The sequence below is a fragment of the Lepisma saccharinum genome, chromosome 12, assembly GCF_977018435.1.
Source record: "Lepisma saccharinum chromosome 12, izLepSacc3.1, whole genome shotgun sequence".
NCBI classification, from domain to species: Eukaryota; Metazoa; Arthropoda; class Insecta; order Zygentoma; family Lepismatidae; genus Lepisma; species Lepisma saccharinum.
The window spans coordinates 64,418,414-64,442,785 of NC_139240.1; the positions used below are offsets into that span (position 1 = coordinate 64,418,414).

A 24,372-nucleotide genomic window follows, 5' to 3' on the forward strand; every position below is an offset into this window, starting at 1 on the left:
TCCAGAAAGTAGTACCCATTTGGTAATTAATTCTGCAGAGGCACCCATAGCAATGAGGCACTTATCATACCGAGAGGCAAGTACTAACCACATAATTGTTATTAGTTCTTCTGACAACAAATCTTCAAGAATTTCATTGTACTTTTTGCTTAACCAGACTATATTTTTCTCATTACAGGATAACCCGTCACAATTTTTCCCAGTGTCAAAGAGAGTGCTCTACCTGAGGTATTGTGAAGGCAGGGGACTGTGTGATATTTGTATACATTCTGCTGCCAACATTGAAGTTGATGGTGTGCAAACAGGAAAAGATCAACATGACGTTGAATCGAGAAATCTTCCTTCACAACATCCTGTTATGGAAGAGGCACCCAGTGACAAGCTAGAGAGAATAGCATCAGATGTTTTGAGAGATAGTGAGGAATCTTCTTCTCCAGTAGTGTGGATCCCGAATGATGCCATCAATCGTCTTACAGCAAGACAAGATCCACCTCTTCAGAGAGCCACACTTGAGGATGTGTTATTTGGAGAGTACGACATATTAGAGGCATGTGAGTTATCACATCGAAATGATTGTCAGCCTGTTGTTGATCTCCATGATGGTTTGGATCCAACTGATAACACAGTAAGGAATGTAGTTTCTACAGAAAATGAAGCGTCAGCAGTTGCATCAGAAGAAGTCATATTAGGGACCGACCGTGTTCAACCAGAGAAAGATTTGATCAAGATACAAAAGTCTGACCTGTTCATTGACAGTAATCTGAAAGATGGCACTGTTCAAATACATGATGAATGTGTAACAAAGGACACGCTAAATTTAAATACTGGTATTGAGGGCTATATCACACCTGGTCAGAATGTTGATGGAAATTCAAGAGACTTGAGAGAGATAATTCAATCAGAAAGTGAATTGACACTCAACACAAAAGATCCACAAAAACCAAGATTTACTATGATGATAAGAAGTAGAAGAAAGAAAAGAACGATATGTAGCTGCGATGGAAATCATTTAGAAGAAACAAAATGTGTTAAAGCAAAAAAAAATGATTCTAGGAAGGAAAATGATAGCTCTAGCCACAACAGTGAAAGAAATTTAGGAAGAAGCAAATCCAAAAGAAGGAAAAACCTTAGAGATGTGGGTAAAGATGATCATATGAAAAGAAGCATTATGGATGGAGACAAATATATTGCAGAAGGAAACATGGTTACAAGAGAGGAGAATACTAATGTTGAAATAGCAGTTCAAGAAAATTCAGAAAATTATCATGGTTCTACATATTTAAATGAACATGCCTATTCCAGACTTAGTGACGATACCAGTATTATTGATCAATTAAATGCTAATGAAAAAAATATGGAAAAATCCCATCTGAATACTGATAAATGTAAACCATCAGTCAGAATTCAGAAAGAACATGAGAGAAATGATCTACTGAATTTAGTTGAGAGTAGTATTGTGACACTTCCTTGTCAGGTAAGTGCACATGAGGAAGAACATGAAACCGAAACAAATTGCAATGTTCAGAAGAATAATGATAAAGAAGGAAGTAATAAATATGAACTTCATGAAATGTACAGTAGCAGTAATTCTTTCGATACTGATCTGATAAGCATATTCAATAAGAACCTGTCAGATGATGCTAGTTTTCCCAGTGCCAAGAAACCAGAAGCAAATTGTACTAATTCTCCAAGTGTGATGGAACTGGATGCAAGTGATACTAGTTCGCCAAGTGTGAAGAAACCGGAAGTAAATTGTACTAGTTTTTCAAGTGTGAAGGAACCAGAAGTAAATTGTACTAGTTCTTCAAGTGTGATGGAACTGGAAGCAAGTGACACTAGTTCACCAAGTGTGAAGAAACCGGAAGTAAATTGTAGTAGTTCTTCAGGTGTGAAGGAACCAGAAGTACATTGTGTTAGTTCTCCAAGTATGAAAGAACCGGAAGTAAATTGTACTAAGTCTACAAGTGTGGAGAAACCGGAAGTAAATTGTACTAGTTCACCAAATGTGAAGGAACTGGAAGTAAATTGTACTGCTTCTCCAAGCATGAAGGAACCAGAAGAAAGTGTTACTAGTTCTCTAAGTGTAAAGGAACTGGAAGTAAATGGCGAAGTAGATTCCCTCACTGGTTCAGCTTTAAGTGAAATGGAATATAGGGAGATCATATTCAATGACGAAAGTGACGATGCAGTAGAATATTTTGAAGTGGATATCGCCACTGATGATGAGCAAATGATGCTTGAATGTGGCACAACACAATGTAGCTTGCTTAGTGAAGAAACGTCACCAAATCCATGTTGCATTCCAAGGAGTCCGATGCATGAGGTGGTGTTAAATAAAGATGTACCACTTGCTGTAAATGTGAAAGATTTTGTAAAGAGTAACAACCTCAATAGCAAAGAGTACGCTGTAGGGAAAGAATATCAGGTAGAAGTCATAAATGAGGAAAGTGAGCTTGTTGGGCAAGACGATCACAATGACCAGGAAACTCATGCAAAAGAATTACCCAATGAGATATCTTGTTTTGAGGCAAACAATGTAGAAGCACACGTAGACAGTATGGAGTATGCTGAAGACAATGTATGTACAAAAGAAACCAATAATCCTGAAATAATTAGTGCATCCACAGAAGAAAGCAGAGTTTCACCAGAGATGAACGATACGTCTGTAATTGGCACCTGTATGAAAGATGCTGTAGTTTCGAATTTGACACCAAAATCTAGAAGCCCACAACAGTCAGGTGCTTCAGAGTCTATGTTTACCACTGAAACTAACATCGAGCAGAGAACCTACTCTCTTCAGGATCAGAGAACTGTTTACAGAACAAACAAAACAATGAATTGCCTCAACCGTGTCCTTCCTTCGAGATTAAAATTCAATATGCTTGAGATGTTTGGTTTCTTTGACGAACAGGACAACCATAACCGAGCGTTAGAACATTCCGGTGGATCAAGTGACATTTGCTTACCCAACTTTGAAAAATCTGCATTTGAAGATAGTATTTGCATGGTACCTACTCGGGGAAGTTTCACTCCACAGCGTAAAACCACATGCTCAGCAGTTGTTGAAGGAACTGGTAGCGGAAGTTACAAAGAAGATGAAATAATACCAGGTGCAGAAAGAAGAGATGGAAGAAAGCCTTTCAAGTCAAAATCTAGAAAGGAAATACTGCAATTACAGAGAGAAGAAATGAAGGATCGAAATAAAGCAATGGAGAAAATTGCAGCAGCCAATAGGAATCTGCTTAGAAGCCAAAAACCTAAGGGTGTGAAAGATTTGATGAACAGCACAGATGTAGGAATAGATAAAGATGCATCTAATCCTGTTAAATCCAACATTGCTGTAATTCAGAGACTGAATGAAAGTGTAGTAGCTGATAGTGAAGGTGATGTAACACGTGGCCCTTTGGCATCTGTAGAAAAGTGTCAAGTAAAGCCCAAAGTAGCACGCTTTGAAAGCAAACAAAGAAAATTGTTGATTGATCGAGTGACGAAGAGAGAGAACATTTCAACAGGTAGTTGTTCGAAATTTGTAAAGGCTTCATCTCCTTCAGTGTCCCCGGAACTAGCTTCAAAAACGATTGGTACAAAGTACATTGAGGATGAAAACGATACATCTTCTAGAAGAGCCCCGAATGCAGGGGTTAAAAGAGAAGTTGCAAAAGTGGAGGGTGTTGTCAAAGTTAAAAAGCGACATAAGAAATGCATGAACAGTGATGATGTTTCTGTTCAAAGTAAACAGTCTAGGATGGGAAAGAAGTTTGCTCTGAAGAAGATCGAAACCAGCCAGAAGGAAGTTTTTACAAATGAGAAGTTTGTGTCAGATTCTGTTAGTACGGAGAAAGGACAGACGTGTGCGTTCGCTCAGGTTGAACAGACAGATAGAGGAGACTCAGTAGCTGAAAGCGTACAGGATGCGAAAATAAATTTGGGCGTGGAAGCTGAAAATGAAATATCTAGGAATAAATTATCTACTATCGCATCAGAAGGGTCTTCATTGCAGTCAGATGTAGATGGAATTGTTCTAGATTCCTCACTAGAAAGTCAATGTGAAATAGACGAATTTGCGAGTATTGAAGTAATGCTTCCAGTGTTAAGTGATTCCATGTTGGAATGCAATCAAAATGAACTTATACACAAAGATCATAATCAAGATAATTCTGATGTTCAGGACAATATGATGTTTCAAGTTATCATAGATGTTAATGATCAACCCAGTATTAAGAGTAGGACAGAATTGGAAATTGAAAATGACGACAGCGATGAACAGAGTGTTAAAAGTGAATTAGAACAGTGTGTTTTTACTTGCGAGACGGAGCTAGATAGTGTTATCCATGAACCACATAGTACTGAATGCCAGAACTGCAGCTCAGACAGTGAATTAGTTTCTTCATCTCAAGCTCATGCCTCATCGGAAGACAATTCAGATGCAAACAACTTAGGTGATACTCAAATACGTGCTGCGCGTATTCCAGAAAGGTAAGCTGTATTGTTATGTAAGCACTGTTTATGTTACTCTTGTGAATTTTGTTTAGGGACTAGTGTCAGTTTGTTCTATTGATATATTAATTAAATTTGTTAACTCAGTCATTGTTCTTATTGAGATTAGCTTGAACATCCAATAAGAAGGTCCCGCAATGTGATCTAATGTGTAAGCATAGGGCCATTCCACGTGCAATCAACAAATGAGGAGGCACTTTTCAACCTCGCATATTTTGATTCATTTGAAATTTTGGTTACTGGAAGTGCCACCTGAGGTAGGAAAATATGCAAAGTTGTAGATCCATATCTTTTGTATTTCCGGAATTACAATGTTCCAAACTGTGCCATTTTGACCATTTTGTATAACAACTTCTTAACTTTAAATTGCAATATTTCGGCAATCATGGCACCTATAGAAGTGATTCTAATGGTGCTGGAAAGGTCTTGAAGAGATATTTCACATGAAATATAGCATGCTTATGGCAGCATAAAAAAAACAGTAGAAGATGGTGTCAAGAAAACTTTGGTAGCCATTTTCTCAAAAACAGGTTTTTTAATTTTTTTCAAAAAAAATGTATGTCATATATATACTATAACTCAATAACTCTACAGAATTTCAAAATGGGATGCCAATGGGATCTGGAGTTATGTTAGATTTAAATTAGGTTAGGTTAGGTAATGCATGATAAGAGATTTTAATAGACAAATTACTATAATTCAAAAGTAAAAGTCTAACAGAAATTAAATACAATATATTTTAATTTAACCTACATGAAGCTATGTTTACATTCCCAGTTATTAGAAATACAGGGTGATTCAAAAAGTCCAGTCCCATTTTGAAATTTTGTAGAGTTATTGAGTAGTATATGTATGACATATTTTTTTTAAAAAAAAATTAAAAGACCTATTTTTGAGAAAATGGCTACCAAAGTTTTCTTGACACCATTTTCTATTGTTTTTTTATGCTGACATAAGCAAGCTATATTTCGTGTGAAAGACCCCTTCAAGACCTTTCAAACCCCATTAGAATCACTTCTATAGGTGCCACGATTACCGAAATATTTCAATTTAAAGTTAACAAGATGTTATAATAAATGGTCAAAATGGCACAGTTTGCAACACCTTAATTCCAGAAATACAAAAAATATGGATCTACAACTTCGCATATTTTCCTACCTCAGGTGGCCCTTCCAGTATGCAATATTTCAAATGAATTAAAGAATGTAAGGTTGAGGACCTTGTTGATTTGACATGGAATGACCCCATAACAACTTTTCTCCTGATATTTCGGTCTGTGTGGAGCCGGTGGCCACCCACCATCGTGAGGAAATTGGGGAGCTACGAATGAGTGGTGTAACCCGGTCATAGAAAATGGGCAGATACTAGGTGTTCGTTGTACTGAGCACACGTCACCCTGTAATTGGTTGGATTATCTCCCACCTCTGGTGGGAGTGAGGTCAGTAGGTAGGCATTGCCCCTCATGGGCTATTAATTATTATTATTCAATAAGAAGAATATGGATGGAATCAATCAGTATGTGGTGCTACTAGTAGGAAGCAGCAAGGTGTTTAGGTTAGGTTTTGTGTTTGATTAGCCTAGTGTTGTCTAGAAATATAACATAACACCAAGCAAATTGAGACACTCATCATGCCAGATGCACAAGATTAGGAATGCTTTTGTCCAAGAGTAGACAAATACAAGGTACCTGGTCTCCATGGCACCCAAAAATGTTCACCTAGTGCCTGTATTTTTAAATTCAATCCTGAAAAAAAATTAAATGTTTTCAGTTCACTTATGGACATTTTGTTGCCTTTTTTTAAAATTACGATTACAGCATATTTTTTTTATGTTTGTGTTTTCTGTACCACGTGTATCATAAAATCAGATTAATAAACATGCCATTGTAAATTTTTTTCACTGTTCCTGCCAAATTTTAAAATCTAGTTATTCTTTAGGGTGATTACTCACCGGGAATTCTGCATGAATTAGTGGCTCCGGGAATTGTGGGTGAATTCCACTTGAATTTTTCTCCATAGACGTGAAAAATTGCAACTTTTATTAATCCAAATCCCATTGAATTTATATATATATTTAGTTTTCAAGTTTAGCTTTTATTTTTAACAGGGAAGGAAAAGAAAGCTACTTAAAAAAGTATTGCAGAATTCTCTCAATCCGTTTCCATTGTTAGTCTGCTTTGCAGAACAATCTATCTGACAGATGGAAGATTATTGCAAGATGTCTTCATTTAATGATGTTTATTAAGCTCTAAGGAAGGAAAGAAAATATATGTACTGTTAGGGTGAAGCTCATTCGAAAGGAAATCTAATATGTAAACTCTAAACACGCTTAAATTTTTCTTGATTGAAAATTCAATAACTTTTATAGGCAAAAATAGCAAACATTTTGTGTAAACCGTAAATTGTGTAATTATCATTAAAGTGTAAACTATCATTAAAAAATTGCCAAAATTCAGCTACAAAGACTAAAAAAAATATTTTGTTACAATTACGAGGGTTAAGTCATACTTAGAGCCCGGATTTTAGGCAAAATGCCTATTCGTTTCCGACGCTGGCAGGCAAAAATTGAACACAAAAGTACACTGATCTGAAGGTTCTTAACATTCTGAACAATACTTTATGTTGCCTTTTTTTTTGCCTATTTCACCTTATGCTGCCTTTTTCAAACATTTTTGCCTTTTTTGCCTCTTTTGTCATTCCAACAAGGCATTTTTTAAAATTATATTTCTCTTCTTCTATTTGATTTCGTTTTTCAGTAACCCTTGTTATTCAAATTATTATTTGTAAATACATTTTTAAAGACTTAAGAACAATTTAAGTCCTTCTCTTCAATTTTTAATGCCTCTTCTTCAATTTTCACTGCCTCTTTCTGAAACTTGACTGCCTTTTTTTCAACATACACTGCCTTTTTTAAATTTTTTGTTGCCTTTTTGCCTGCCATTTTTAATACTTTTTAGTGCCTGAACATCCGGGCTCTAGTCATAAGTCATGGCAACTATTTTTTTTTCTCTCGCAAACAGGGGACAAGATGAAAAATCTAAGATGTATGTTTGAAAGTGTATGGAATGTACCTTCAAATGAAGTCACCTGATGAAGTCTGGATGCAGAAGACTGTCGTAGGGAAGAGACAGAACACAGGATATTGGACAACAGTGTTTTATTATGAGGCAGATCGGCAGTTGACACACTGCCCCGTTTGAAGGCCTCCACCCACCTCGCCACTGTTCGATAGGGCATGGCATGCACACCCAGAGCTTCCCGTAGCTCTGTATGGCATTCCCGTGCATTTGTGCCATGGAGAACTACTATTTTAATGTACGAACGTTGCTCCTGCTTCATGTCCTCCATTTTCAAACGTTGTCACTCACAGACTGAACTTGGGTGCATGCTTACTACCCCACCGTTGTTCACATACACCATCTGGTGGCTTCTTTCGAAGATACATTCCATACACTTTCAAACGTATATCTTAGATTTTTCGTATTGTTCCCTGTTTGCGAGAAATAAATAGTTGCCATGACTTATGACTTAACCCACGTATATAGTATATCCAGAATGTCTTATTTTAATTGGAATAAAAGTTACTGAAGTTTTTATAGTTTCATTAACACACTCAAACATTTTCATAGTAGATCAGATTAATGTATATGTATATTTACACATATTATTTTATTTATTTTAATCAAACTGTTCAAATATTTTAGAGTACCATTTACCATAAAAAGCCTTTCTATAAAAAAAAACATTTATCTTTATGTATGGTGCCGAAAACCATACAAGCATTTTTAAATGTTTTTTTTAATCGATTTAAATAAAAAATATAATCAAATTATTTTTGGAATATAAATTATGATTTTTATCCACTCTGTTTTAAATATATATACCGTTAAGTTGAATTGAATTTGAATTTTTGGATACATTGGAATCCCACAGACCCCTTTATAATGTTAATATATTTGTGTGTGTGTGTGTGTGGGTGGTAGGAGGCGATAATACTTAAGGTTGAAATGGGGAATCCATGTGCATGTAGCCTTGAATTTTTTGGAAAATTCACCTTGAAAACCTGGAATTATATTTGAATTTTATCATGGTCCTAGAGTGGCCATCCTGTTTGTGCTGTTGCCGGTTGAGCATTCTTTAGGAAGTCCACTCCGATGCTAAAATTAATTACTTTTAATCCAATCTTATATGTTTTAAGATCACATTTCAAAATGTATAGTTTTAGCTTACATTCATGACTTTCGTAGCCCATATTTGGAAGGGAAAGGAAAAAATTGATTGATTGATTTTGTGTTTAAAGTCCACTTTATGCACAGTAATTGGGACTGGACCTACAGTTTAAAGTGGGATCTGAACCACTATGTGCCTCCACGGGTATCGAACCCGGGACCCCTTGCTTACAAGGCAACGATACTACCACTGCACCATTGGGGAGGCCAAGAAAGAAAGAAGCAATGACTAATAAGGAAAGGGTCTGCTGCCTGAATTATTTTTAGTTTCGTCTACCCCTGCTCTTGTCAGAGAAAGTTACCTTGTCAGTTCCTTGTTGAAATGTTCGTCACTCATGTAATTGAAACCATCCATACACAATAGAGAGTGAATGGCAGCCATATTTCTCTACTAGCTATGAGCAACAACACTGATGAAATGAAAAAGCAATTAATTCTTGCGCCGAAGTGGCCTTCCCTGCCATATAGCCACAGATTTTGAAATTTGGCTAGCAACATTGCATACATTTGTAATGGCTTGTTTATTATTCTGATTGAATGATAGATATTAATATTATTTGTTATTTAAAGAAAGGTAATAAAAATTTTGGAAAGCAAACTTGAAATATTAAAAATACATAAATACATATATATATATATATATATATATATATATATATATATATTTAGACCTTGATTTGAAACTTCAGGTGGCATGGCGACCAGGTACCCTGCATTTTTCTGCCCCTGGTCATGTGTGTGTGATACCATTACATCTCATATGATCTACCTGGGCCTCCCCGATGGCGCAGTGGTAGCGTTGTTGCCTTGTAATCAAAGAGTCCCGGGTTCGATACCCGGTGGAGGCACAAGTGGTTCGGATCCCACTTTAAACTGTAGGTCCAGTCCCGATTAGCCTTACTGTGCATAAAGTGGACTTAAAACAATAAATCAATCAATCAATCAATCATATGATCTACCATTCATCTTCATTGTTGCAATTAGCCAAAAGTGGTAGAAAAGTGATGCAAAACAACCAAATCCAACAATACAAGGTTGCCAAGAACTTTTAAGACAAGCATCCAAAAGCTTGTGCATCTGTTTGACAAATGTCTCAATTTGCGTGGTAATCATGTTAAGAAATAGTGTAGATATACATGAAAGGTAATGTAAAGTTCCCTGGGCATGTTGCACTGTGCCATAGGGACACATAGGGGATGTGATGGTAGATTCTACACATTCTTGATCCCGGTACATATACAGGATGGTCCAAAAAGGACTTTACAAATTTGTAATTGTATAAAAAATTTATTTGGAAACGTTATAGAACCGGTTGTGGTGTCAATTTGTAAGGAAATCCATCAAGTTTGACTGGCATTGCGGAATTGTACCAAATTCCGCCACTGCAAGGGCCAGCAGCAGATCCATTAAAAATGGCTGCTTTCAAAGATCAAAAATGAGCTCGCTGTGTGTTTCAACAAGATGGCGCACCACCTCACATAAGTCCAGGATATCCTCAATAACCGAATTCCAGGTCAATGGAATGGAACTCCCAAAAGTAAAAGTCGAAGAGGTGTCAGAGGTGGCCATGCAATTGGCCTACCTCAACCTATCCATCCACCTTTAAATCTGAGCCTTCTCTTGACCTGTGAAAGGGGCCATTTTTAATGGAACTACAGCTGGTACTTGTGGTGGTGGAATTTTGTATTATACCACGATGCCAGTCAAACTTGTTGATGCATTTCCTTACAAAATGACACCACAACCAGTTCTGTAATGTTTCTGAATAAATTTTTAGAAACTTACAAAGTTGTAAAGTTCTTTTCCGACAACATTTTATAGTAAATATATATACAGTGTGTTTCAAAATGATCTGAATGATAAAAATACATTCAATGAGCAATACAACATAATCACTGTTCGAATATCCTGTGAAATACATTTGAACACATACTTAAGTTTTTTTGGAACAGTCCCAGTAGTTCTAAAACCTGTCACCAGCTGGCAGGCTGACCAGTTGTAAAATAGCTGCCAGTGGTGAAGAGAAATCATTTTGCGAGAGTACAATGGTCGTGAGTATGCAACGTCAGTTTCGTACACGATTGCATGAAGATAATTAGTAGATCCACCACATTAATGTTGCTGTGCAAATTATTGATGAGAAGATTCTGAAACATGGTGAAATGTGTCTGGATGGAGCTAGATTACAGCATTGATGTATGCAGAGTAACGAAGGGTGCTCACATTGAGCATTTCTGAGTTAACTTCGTGATATCCATTGGCACTTGAACTTGGGCAGTTATATTACATATGTGTAAATTGTATCCTATTTTGACAATTTATGAATAAAATAAATGTTGAAATCATTCACATCATTTTGAAACATGGTGTACATCGTTTTTGCTTTATTTTACAAGTTCACTGGGGATTGATTTCCAGATAACCTTTATATAAACCCCATTGCCTTGAATATGTTACATATGTGAAATATAGGTGGAAAAGTAAACAGTGAGAAATTCAAAAGAACAGTACTATTCCCATCCTTCAAAATTACTGGTCATTCCGCAAACTTACCTCAAATTTCTTAATTATTGTGTTCCAACAGAGAAATTTCAATAATGAGATTCAGTATAGCAAATCATTTCAGTTTATTTCTAAATGTGCAATTTTTTTCAACACCAAGCAGATTTTTTACCCATGGACAGTTTCTTTCAAAATATCGAAACAGATACATATTTGAACATGATGTTCAGGAACCGTTCTTTGATTATCATCTGAATTTCATAACTGTGAGCGAATGATATACCATTGCATCGTTCCAATGATAGGTATGTCAGTGGATTATCTGATTCAAGAAGGGCTCTCACGTGACGCATATGTAGAGACTTGCAGTTGAAGACCAAAAACTTCTCTATTGTCTTCCAGTAGCCATTTGCTGTTACCGTGTCCAAAATACTTTGTGAAACCTCAACATTATACAGCTCAATCACTACCAGGGATTTGCAGAGAAGGAGGTTGCCTAGAGGTGTTGTTCCAAAGACAAAGTCACTTGCCAGCCTCAATTCTGATAGTCTCTTTGGAAACTCGTCTGCTGTCTGAGGTGCAGCGTATCCCCTGAGCGTCCTGTCGAACAGATGGAGACACTCTAGGTTGAAGCAGGTCATGAAGATATGTGCGAGGTCTAATCCTTTGAATGTATCCATTGTGAGGGAACGAAGCCGCTGTCCATGCTTTCGAAGTACGTTGCAGAATCCTTGACTGAAAGTCTGCTTCTCCTTCGTAGTTGCCATCCGCAAGGCTTCCAAGTGACTTAAACAGAGAAGTGCCTCGAATATACCCTCCAGGGTCATGTTGTTACCGACGGCGAAACACACGACTGTAGCATCTGGACATAGCTGTACACTAAGCCTCATAGCTCTTATGATGTCCCTGGAAAATTTCAAAGGCGGTTCCGCGTGCATGTCCAAATTTCTAAGATGGTACCGAGCTTTATTCTGACGAGCCTCGTGCAACATATACAAAGCCGCCACCAACATCGGATGCCTCAGAACCCTTACTTCGGGACAGACGGTTAGTATTCCAGCTACGTCGCGTTCCGTCATTGGCACATCCATCAGGTAGAATTCCATAGTGTTGGACATGATTAGTAATTGTGGCGGCATACTCAGGATGCATTGATTTAAATAGTTGTACGCTTCACTGTATATTGTAGGTGTGCGACCAATAGCAGAGTGGTGCAAGGTGTAATTGACCAAGAACTTCGAAGGCATCAGGGAAATTCTTTTCACTGGGAACTTTTTCAGAAAATTTTGCATTTCGCAAGTAAAGTACCAAGCAGGATATTCCCTACTGAAGAATATCAGTTCGGTCACCTTGGCACATCTGGCTCTAAGAATCTTGAAATCTTTCGGACACCAAAACAAGATTGCCTTTCTGACGTTCGGTGTGAAAAGCACATGTTTGTTTGTTTGATCTCCCTCCGGGCACCACAGTATCCTTGCCTCCATGAGGTCAGTTATAATGGGAGATGGGATATTATGAAGGGGCCATTGATTTGCAGGAATGCATTCAGGGTTTGTTATAAAAGGAAGGATCTTGTTAGCAAATATTTCCAAGGAGTAGTAGTACAATGAGGGTACTTTCAGTTGTGTTGGCATCATGGCATTTCTCGTCACCTGTTGAATACAAAGAGATCTTTGAATGTATTTTAACCTGCCTAACAAGCAAATTACCTTATGAAAATATTCTTCAACTCTTCATGGCACTGGCGCCTCTCCGATGGCGTAGAAGTAATGTTGTTCCCTTGTAATCAAAGGGTCCCAGGTTTGATACCCAGTGGAGGCACATTGCACTGTGATTTAGATTCCACTTTAAACTGTAGGTCCAGTCCCAATTAGCCTATCTGTGCATAAAGTGAACTTTATGATTTAAATAGATACGTTTTTTAACATTCCTGACTGTGTGAAAAGCATGGATCGCAAGATGATTGTCAGTTGTGATGAGAATGAGTGATGATATGATGAAATTGATGAAGGGACACTCACAAAGAACACCCAGGCCAGGATTCAAACCCAGGACCCCTTTTTGGCAGTCTTTTTGTTGGAGGTTCAAACTGAAAACTGTAATATGACAACAAAATTCATATGTTGGCTGGAAACAAGTGTTTTCCGTCACTTTTGACTAATTGCATAGATGACACAACATGAAAATTGTCCTCCTGAAAGACAGAAGCATCCATATGATATGCATCATGGATATACAGTCAAACCTGTCTAAACCGAGCAAAATTTTCCATCTTAACAGTTTTCCTTCTTATACAGGGTTGACTTTAAATACAGGAAATAATGGAAAGACAGATTTACATTTCGCATTACTTACAATGTAGAGTACTAATGCATGTATGTACATGAATAAAAATGCGATAAGTATAGCAGAGATTGCAATTATGTAACTACACAAGATGTTGGTACACTTTTTACAGTATTGTAAGAACGTACGGTATGTACTTATGTATCTTTTCGAACCTGGAACCCCTGGCATCGTAGCGGGATGTGCATAGAGGGAAAGAGAAAGATTGAAAGATGGAATAAGAGAGGTAAAGAAAGATTGAGATAAAAGTGAAAAAAAAGAAAGAAACAAAGAGAGATAACAAGAAAAATAGAAAGATGACGAAAGAACAGAGGAGAAATAGACAAAGAAAGGTGGAGAAAGAGGGTAAGAGATGAAAGAAAGAAACTGAATCGTAACAGCTATGACGATCGACAATGTTACCGAATAGGGAGTGGCAACAGGGGCATGTTCCACGTACAGTATTGCATTGTTTTCTTGCGAGCGAAAAAATAAAGGAAGAAATTTCCGTCTTACTGAGAATAAAAACCTCTCGTTGGTCTTTAAATGGTGTTCAGTTTCCGCCCTAAGCAGGTCATTTTCAGATATAAAATCGGTCCGTTTTGGGGACCTTTTTTTCCATATTTACAGGCTTCCTTGTTATAGAGGTTCCGGGATATGCAGTTTTTACTGTATTTCCTAACTCCATCACCTTGTAATCAAGGGGTCCTGGGTTTTCAATACCCGGTGAAGTCACATAGTGGTTCAGGTCCACTTTAAACTGTGGGTAGAGTCCCAATTAGCCGACCTGTTCTTAAAACAAAATTCAAATAACCTTGTATGAAAGGGCTTGGCTCATGGCATGAAAATCACCACAAAAACATCCAGATTGAACAACACCTCCACACACAGTCCAGATTAAAGGCTTCATTTGTGCACAAAGAAAAACAAGATACAATGTTATACATTTCCCATCCTCCAGAGTGAAATCTTTGTGACACTGAACCCATGCCACACATGCTGCTTTGTGAACTACTGTTAACTCATCTGTCTTATTCTGCAGTTCCATTCTTGATGTCCTATCCAAAATTTGTTGGGATGGGTCTAGAGTAATTCCTGTCAGGTTGGAAACTGATTTGTGTAAAACACAGCAGCAGTCCATGTCGGTGTTCATCTTTTTCTACCCACCGATATGAGGTTGCTGGTGAGGTACACCACTCCTACATCCTTTGGACATTCTGCTGTGTGTCACACCCTCAAACTGGCCACTACTTCCACTTTATGTCCATAGGCCACAACACACATGATGTTCTACTCTGTCATATCTGTAAAGTGACCCAATACTGCTTTTCCAGTTCTGTACAGGACATTTGGTAGAGGTTGCTGTTCATCGTCATGCAGTATTACTATCAGAATACCATCTCTTGAGCCGGAAAAAAAAACTGCTGAATGTTCTACCAGGAATTACTAATTTTGTCCACAGAGCAAATTGAGGATTATATGAATAAGTCACGTAATTCACTTTTAAACATGATCATAAATTTACTTCCAATATAGAACTTATACATTGTCAAGGCATGTTTTAACATTTAATTTCATATTTCTTTTTACCTTTTTACTGCATATTTGCAACATTTTATGAGAGCTGTCAATGAATGCATCCACTAGTGATAACCTTTTTGTCCCTTGCAGGTAATATTTATGCACAGTGAATGAAAAATGGACAAAATAATTGTTCCAAAGAACTACACAAAATACGACTTATGTTAACTTATTAACAAGAATGCCAGGTTTTAACTCAGGGTAAGCAGTAAATTAATGAACTAGAGAGTTGCTTGATGTGTAAGAAATACCATTATATGAAGTATAGTTCTCCAAGTGATAGAGCAGCCACAGGCTGAACTTCGGCCATGAATAAAGAATTTCTAATTCTAATACAGTTGCATTGAGGAACAAACTTTGGTAAAGATCAAGTGAAATTCCACTGATTGTGAGACCAACAATTTTTTTTTTACCTGAAATCTGTAGTACAAATTCAATACTTAAAAAAGCACCTAACCCTACTGATGAGAATAGTCATGAAACTAGCAGAATAGAATAAGTAACAGGACATTTCACAACTTATCGGGATCCCATAAACTTGGGCATTATGTTTACTGTCGGATTTAGAATTATAGATACTCAAGTTTGGACTCCAATTAGAAATGAACCAGTAGTTATATCAGAATTTAGCTTATTCACTTCCGCATCATTCTAACCAAAATTAGTTTTGCAAACAATCGCTCTCCTTGAAATTCTATAAATAAAAAATAAATAAAAAATGGTTGTCCAATCATGATGAAATTTTAGTATGATGCGAACAGAATTTGCAGATTTGTAAAATTTGTCAAGAAACTGTACTTATCAATTTTGCGAAACAACTTTTTCTTGGTTGTGGATAGACCTACAAATGCAATATTGTTCTTGTTTTGAAGCTTTTTGCGTCTGTTTTCGAAATTCATTATCATTGTCAATTCACATTGCGAAACTGATATTATACAGATTTTTTTTCAACGGAGTAAAGATGTACGTGGAACATGGCAACACTTCACGCAGTGACAGCCCACAGTTTCCAGGGTTCAACGGACAGTGAGCAGTGATTCTATTCTGCAAGTTTCATGGTCATTCTCATCAGAAGGCTTGAGAGCTTACCTTTTTAGAATGAAGTAACACACTACTATTCGATGGTGATAACTTTTATGTGTAAGCAGAGAGCAAAACGATGATATACTGTAAATTGTGATATTGAAATTCAACTTGATAGGCAGTAACCCAGGGTGGGTACTTAACGCGAATTCCAAGAATTAAGCATGAATTATTGGCTCCTGGAATTATGTGTGAATTCTACGTGAATTTTCCTATGTAGATGTGAAAAAATGCAACTTGTATTAATCCAAATGAATTATTACATATTTATAAATGCCCTGAGGCAAGTTTTTCGCAGTTTAGCTTTTATTTGTATTAGTGTCCTTTGCAGAACAATCTATCTGACAGGCAGAAGATAAGATACCTTGAAGTTGAGTAGGTAAATTTTAGTTTGAAATTCTTACACAATTAACAAATTTTCGTACATTAGCATATTCTGTAACATTTGCTGTTAAAATATTTTTCAAGGCAGCTAAAGAGATAGGTTTGGAAGTTAGCAAAGAGAAAACTAAATATATGCTTACAGGCTAAGACCAAATGTTAGGTAATAATTAAAATCTTATTGATAACAACTCATTTGAACCAGTTTCCATTGATTGATTGATTTGGTGTTTTAAGTCCACTTTATGCACAGTAAGGCTAATCGGGACTGGGCCTGCAGTTTAAAGTGGGGTCCGGACCACTTGTGCCTCCACTGGGTATCAAACCCGGGATCCCTTGATTACAAGGTGACGATGCTACCACTGTGCCATCAGGTAGGTCGAACCAGTTTCCAAATTCAAGTACTTAGGAGTAATACTAACAAATGAAAATGATATTAAAGAGGAAATAAAAACCAGGCTTAATTCAGGAAATGCATGTTACTTTTCTGTACATAAACTTTTGTCTTCTCGTTTAATATCTAAGAAACTAAAAGATAATGCGAAACTTGGTCCCTTACATTGAAAGAGGAACATAAATTGAGAGTATTTGAAAATAAGATCCTTAGGAAAATATTTGGACCTAAAAGGGATGAGGCAACAGGTGAGTGCAGAAGGTTACATAATTTAGAACTGCATAATTTGTATTCATGTCCAGATATTATTAGAATGATTAAATCAAGAAGACTTAGGTGGACAGGCCACTTGTCACGAATGGGAGAGGAAAGAAGAGTTTACAGGATTCTTGTTGGGAAACCTGATGGTAAGAGACCTGTAGGAAGGCCAAACGAAGATAGAGGGATAACGTTGAGATGGACCTAAAGGAAATTGGTATGGATGGAAAAGAGTATATAGATCTTGCTCAGGATAGGGACAGATGGAAGGCCTGTGTTGCTGCAGCCATGAACCTTCGGGTTTAAGAAGGCTAGAGAGTTAGTTAGTTGTAACATTTGTAACTTGTGTGTTATGTATATCAAGTCTGAGGATGTGAAATGGCAAATCGTCCACTGAGAATGTAATTTGTCTATGTTCAGTTTTTCATTTTTTCAGGAGAGCCCTTTAAAGTTTCACATATTCATTGAACCTTTGCCATCATTGTGCTCACAGTTTGTATCATTGCAAAGGCTGATATATGGAAGCCTCTCTAAAAAAGTAGTAGTTGTGTAGTTAGGTATTTATTAATTATTGAAATTTCAGAGAGAACAATTGCACGTAACGATTTGAGAGTGCCAATGTTCTATCTACCAAATATAACACTGCATTCTGGAAATAAGATGGAGATAAAACAATTTCATTATAAATTTGTCGTTCAGTAGCAAAGTAAAATAAATTGTTTATATTTTAGGAAATCAATCAATTACTTTGATTCCACTATTATTCTAAATTTTTGTCTGTTAACTACAAAAGTAAGAACCGAAGACCACTACACAAGTTACTGAGGTTAGAATGCAATTCGTTTATCTCTCACTTGGATCGTGCTTGTAGTTGGTTGGGGAAATTGTCATAAGGTTTCATTGGCTGTTGGAGTTTGCATTCACGTGCGTGCTTCCAAATTCTGTACATGGACCAAAAAGATGCTCAATATATCAATATTGGTTGTATGTAGGCATCAGACGAACAACAGAGATTAAACAATTGCATCCTAAATAGACTACAGCCAAAATATCTCTTTTTGTTTACAATTTGGAGATAGAACATTTGCATTCTAAATGGACAAAATGTAAACCCCACACCTTAAATTGAATATTTTAAATAGCATTTATACTGTTTAATTGAATTGAATTAGAATTTTTAGATACATTGGAATCACACAAGCCCTTTATGTTGTTAATATATTTGTGTGTGTGTGGATTGTGAGAGGCGGTAATACGTAAAGTTGAAATAGAGAAAACATCTGCTTGGACCTTTAAATTTGTGGAATGTACACCTTGAAAACCGGGGATTATATTTGAATTTTTTTCATTGTGGCCTCCCTGTAAACCCTGTACAAAAGAAAGTTAGTACTGACTCCTTGTTATGTTCAGAAGAGCCTGTTCTCATTAAGAAACCAAATTATTACTATTGCACTCACAGAATTCTTTCTTAAACTTTCATAATTTAACTGGCAGTAATACATGAATAAATTTTGCTTAACTTTCATAGTTACATGCTATTTTCTAGAGGTTACTTACTCATAAATTCCGAATTGTGTGATGCGAATAAGACAAGCTCTGAGAGAACAAGATCAGTTGCATTTGTATTGAGAAAACTTGAGCAAGATTCATTTACCACACAATGTAGGAATGACACTGCATCACATAACAAGACAGTGCGTTGTTAAGCAACTGCAATGCTCTTTTATTGTTCATTGTTCCTTAAAAATTATGTAAAGATTTCAGGAAAAAGGAGGGAGGAGCAGCAAGTGATGATACCACTTTGTTGTCTGCATGATATCAGTAATCGGTGTATAAAATTCATATGCGAACATAGCAACCAATAGGAAATGAACAGTGGTTCAATATGCAAATATTAAAAGCCTGAATAAATGGAGAAACAACTACGAGGGAGAATCAAATGAAAATAGCCATTATTTTTTTTCCACTATTTTAATGCAGGGATAATGTTTGATTGTACATTATTTTTCTATATACTTGTAGTCCCTCCCAGTTCAATGCACTTACACCATCGGATAGGTAGTGCTTCGATACCGCGTGAGAAAAATTATTTCCGTTGACTGTGTAGCCACTTGTGCACCGCCGATTGGACGTCTTCATCAGACTTGAACCTCTGTCCTCCAAGGTGCTCCTATAATGGACCAAAGATGTGGAAATCAGATGGTGCCAAATCTGGTGAGTATGGCGGATGTGGTAGACACTTGAAGCGTAGGTCATCGATGGTTTTCATGGTTGCATGAGCAGAATGAGGAAGGGTGTTGTCATATTGAAGCAAAACACCTGCACTCAGCAATCCCCTTCGCTTTGTGTGTATGGCTGGGTTCTTGAGAAGGTCGGTGTAGGTGGCACTAGTCACTGTCGTACGTGGGGGCATGTAGTGTTCCAGAATAGGACCTTTCTTATCCCAGAATAAAGTCAACATGACTTTCCCTGCAGGGGGCTGGGTGCGAAACTTCTTTGGTTTCGACGAATGTCGCCATTCTTTACTTCCACGTTTCGTTTCTGGTTGAAAATGCTGCACCCAACTTTCATCCCCGGTGACAATGTGAGCTAGAAAATCCTCGCCCTCCTCTTCAAAATGCCTCAGCAGCTCTTGACATGCGTCAACCCAATGGACTTTCAGTTCCTGCGTCAGCTGTCGAGGAACCCACCTGGTGGACACTTTTCTGTAGCGGAGTTCGTCATGCACCATGTGTTGTACTGAACCGAAGCTCATATTCAGCAAGGAAGCCATTTCAGCCAGGGTGACATGCCAGTTTTCCTGAATAAGCTGATCTGCTGCGGCTATGGACTCCTCTGTCATAACTCGATGAGCCTGACCCGAATGGGGAGCATCAGTCAATAAAGTCGTACCTTCTGCAAATTTCTTGCACAAATCGTAGACTTGCCGCTGTGACAGATGGACGTCTCCATACTTCGTCTGCATTCTTCGATGAATATCAACCGGTTTCACACCTTCACTCCATAAAAATCTAATAACTCCACGCTGTTCCTGCTTGGTGCAACTGCGTAGTGGTGCCGCCATCTTGAATCAGTTGTTACTCACATCCAACCCCACCTACAGGCACTGCTTCGTACTACCAGCTCGGAAAGATGTCGAGGACTGTGTCTGCAAATTTCCAAATGCCTAGAAAGAAAAAAATATTTTTGATGGCACTTTTGAGGTTTTCATTTGATTTTCGCTCATATATTGAAACACGTACATAATGTTAGAATTTATTATTAATATTATTTTAAGTGAGGTTATGTAAATGAGTTCATTGAACAGGACAAAGTGCATTACACTAAAATCGTTTCGGCCGATATAGGCATATCAGTGTAATGGTTTATCGGTAAAATTACCGATCCATTATAACCATTAATATCTTATTATTTAGTGCAAAATTCTGCCATTTGTTATAATTTTTATGGATAATCTTCATTCCCTACTTTTTGAAAGTGTCTAAATGTGCAACATCTTTTTTACTGCAGTCACCTGGAAAAACATATTTATTTAGGAAGTCAATTAACCATTCAGGTTCTTCAAGTACCATTTGGAATTTTATATCAGGTCGGTAGAATATTGGTTATAGGTAAATTTTCGATCGGTATCCCTAATTTTAAGCGAGGTTATGTAAATGAGTTCATTGAATATGACAAAGAGAGCAACTTAGACAATGAGCATTTCCTATGCAACTTCATGTGTTACGTTGTGACATAGTTTGTACTGCAACACACTATGTGTGTGGTTGTGTTAGGTGGATTAAAATGTCTCCTTCCCACACATACATATAGAGCGTGCCAAAAGTAATGCTTTTGTGAAACTTATCTGTTTACCTTGGTACTGTTTTGGCTTGTTTATTTTATGTTATACTTTTTTTGTGTGTTTTCAATCTTAGTCTATTGTTTTACTGTTGTTTCTTTCTGTGCTTCTGCTGTACTGGAAATTTCAATAAATAAATAAAAAGTGTGTTTACACTTTTTGAATGTTGATAACTGAGACACTATTAAAGACAACTTGACTGGACTTTTTGTATGTGAAGCTGCAATATCTACATTGAGTGTGTGTGTGTGAGCGTGTTTTTAGTTCCATCACAACCCACCAGGTGTAACCAAAGTGGCACAGGTGAGCAATTTTTCTTTTGAGCAATGTAAGAAGTGTCAAATAACCACCCACATCTCCCAATTTTACACCGTTAGATTTCTACCTCTGGGAAACTGAAGAATGATGTGTACCCCACCAGGGGCGCCGACTTGTCAAAATCATTGGGGGGGCTCTGATCACTGAAATAAATTAATGAATGACTCACTCCCTCCCTCCCTCCCTTTTTAAAGTTTTGGCCTCAGTGTTCGGAATCTCCTAGAAACCCATGAATTCCTCAAAAATATTAAAATTTTCATTTACAGTTTGAATCAGAATGTCAATTGTTCACAGATGGATATGTCACAAGTTTTGTCAACCATAATAGCAAAATATTCCCAACTTTTAATATCTGCTACCACGGAGGGCAAAACAGATCTCCCTAATATATCTAAGATCTCGTTCTGAATGTCATGTGAGAGCCATTTGTAGCCCGAACGTCCCATCCACTCGCCTAGTTCATGCACATCGTCTTTTGAAACTCTTTTTAGTTAAAATTTTAACAATACTCACAATTGCATACTTAGTATATAGTAATAAGTCATCTGTTTTGCTGTCTGGTCATACGCCCCCCCAAGTTGATGGTCTAGAACATTTCAAATGTGTTTTTAAAGTTAAGTTCATGTGACACAATTCAGAGTAAACTGTACAAGAGAAGCAAAATAATACATTACATTCTCTTAAGTAAAATTATTTGGGGGCTATTCCCCCACATTGTTAACATTGAGGGGGCTCAAGCCCCCCCAAGTCCCATGGAGTCAGCACCTATGTGCCCCACAAATCCATGGTCACAGGATGACATATTTGCTGTTATTAGTGTTCCCATTATTAACGTTCAAAGAGTGTAAACATTATTTTGGGACACACTGTATATACAGGGTGCCTGAAAAGTCACATAACTGCGATTTGGAAACATATACATACCGTTAAGATTTATTTTATACAAGAAGCAATATAGACATGATACTTATAATGTATAATGACTTTTTCTATGTGGATATTTTTTAATCATTAAACAAGAAAACATGCTCTATATGAACTTGTGGTACTAAGTTACTAAGGTGTAAAAAAGTTTTTGTATGAAGTAAAAACTAACATAGGAAAAAGGCAGCTGTGGAGTAACTTGCAATGATTTTCAATGTGTACTGATTGTCTGTGTGGGTATTTATCAAACTGATAAAAAAAACGATGAATTTTACACATGTCATTCATTACAAGTGTTTTATAAGGTTAATTTTCACATATTCACAAAAAAGTATGTTTTTTTTTCAAAGTCACCAACATTGAACATGTCAGAGGACAGTACCACGTGTGCCCAACATCTTGTTATGTTATTGAATCAGCGCCCAGATGAAATAAAAGATTTGAAAAAACCTAACCAGTCCATCTTGTGGAAAAAAGGATCAAAAAATGGGTTACAAAAAGTAGAATTAATTCAAACTACATACCATGAAAGAACCAATTAAATGGATTCCTATCAACTGGTTCAGTTAATCAATGTTATTTTGTTACTTGCCATCAATAATTTTCATGGTGGTATTTGTTTTATATTTATTGTGTAATAATAAGCACGAAGAGGCCCAAAAATCAACCTCACTTCCATGTCGTACACTCCGGTAACTGTAATGTTGCAAATCAACGAGACACTGGTGTCTAAACCTACAGTCAGTATAGCCCTCTGTAGGTTGTCCTATGTTTGTCCTTGTGTGTGCTGAGTGACCCTTTACAGCCTCAGCTTTTAATATAAGTACGGAGATTTTAGTTCTTGTTTAGTGCTGAATGAATGTGTTAGTTTTAACAATTAACCCCTTCCCTGTGAAATTTTCTGACAAAATTGATTCCCGTTCTGTGTAATTTTTTTCTTCTGAGTTTGCGTAGTAATACTTTTAAGTAGCTACTGCTTGAGCACAATTCATCCAAGTATCATGGTTCATATGTCTTTCTCTTCAAGTATGAGGAAAGAGAAATCGGAGATAATTCGGTAAATTTCCCTCCGAAAAATCCCTTTTGGTAACTTTGGGGTCCTCTAGACCGGCCCTGGATATAGGTATCTGATTATAATCTACCTTGAAAAATACTATGTCTATATTAAAAATGACCGCGAAGTTTCATTGCAATATCTTCAATAGGTATGAGGGATAAAATATTTTGCAATCCTGTTTGACAATACTAATACAGGGTCCGTTCTGAAAGTATCCGAACTGTCCGCAGCGCGGCGCAAGAATCGGTCGAAGTTTCGGGTAAGCTGCGCCAGGTGGCAGTGGGGACCTTAACCTTCAAAACAAGGCCTCGCACAGTTGCCTGCGAGGAGTGGTTAAGTTGCAAATGCTCGTGTTGTGTACAAGGAAAAAAACGTTGCGTCGAGAATTTGCAGTTGGTGGATTTGGTGAAAATGGAGACTTTATGGAGACTTAACCATGCTACGGGAGGCTTACGGCGAGGAAGTGATGTCCGCACGCAAGTTTACACATGGCACACGGCGTTCAAGGAAGGACGGGAGGTGGTGGAGGACAAACAAAGCTCTATGTCAAAAACGAGGAAAATGTGGCCCGTGTGAAAGCTCTGTTAGACAAAGACAGGCGTTTAAGTCTCCAGATGATTGCAGAGGAAGTGGGACTGGCGAAAATGCAAGTTTTTGAAATTGTTACCCAGAACTTGAACATGCGCAAAATCTGTGCAAAAATGGTTCCGAAGATTTTGACGGACGATCAAATGCAGTGTCATGTGCGAATTGCCCGCAAAATTGTGGAACGTGTGGACGGTGACGAAACGTTTCTCGGCCGAGTGATAACCAGGGATGAAACCTGGCTATTCGAGTATGACCCCGAAATCAAGAGACAAAGTTCAGAATGGCACATCCCCGTGTCCCCTTGTCAAAAGAAGGCCCGGATGTCAAAATCAAAGGTGAAGACAATGCTCCTTGTCTTTTTCGACGCGAAAGGGGTTGTGCACAAAGAGTTTGTA

At 37.3% G+C, this 24,372-nt stretch overlaps 2 protein-coding genes across 3 annotated transcripts in view; one reads left to right on the forward strand and one right to left on the reverse strand.

Moving 5' to 3' along the window:
* LOC145996167 (uncharacterized) overlaps positions 1 to 24,372 on the forward strand; it is a 51,353-nt gene that overhangs the window by 21,826 nt on the left and 5,155 nt on the right. Inside the window, exons 3-4 of one of the 2 annotated variants that reach the window (XR_014442755.1) lie at positions 179 to 4,476; positions 15,224 to 15,334. Coding sequence is in view for 1 of the 2 variants with exons in the window: in XM_083132518.1 (XP_082988644.1) it covers positions 179 to 4,476 (4,298 nt within the window). In the remaining variant the exon portion in view is untranslated. The remainder of the gene's footprint in view (positions 1 to 178; positions 4,477 to 15,223; positions 15,335 to 24,372) is intronic. The other variant, XM_083132518.1, reaches the window with a different exon arrangement.
* LOC145996168 (uncharacterized) lies at positions 11,393 to 18,934 on the reverse strand. Its single transcript, XM_083132519.1, has 2 exons — positions 18,807 to 18,934; positions 11,393 to 12,879 (listed from the first exon to the last, which is right to left on the reverse strand). The coding sequence occupies exon 2, from the start codon at positions 12,862 to 12,864 to the stop codon at positions 11,416 to 11,418; it is 1,449 nt and encodes a 482-aa protein (XP_082988645.1). The 5' UTR covers positions 12,865 to 12,879; positions 18,807 to 18,934; the 3' UTR covers positions 11,393 to 11,415.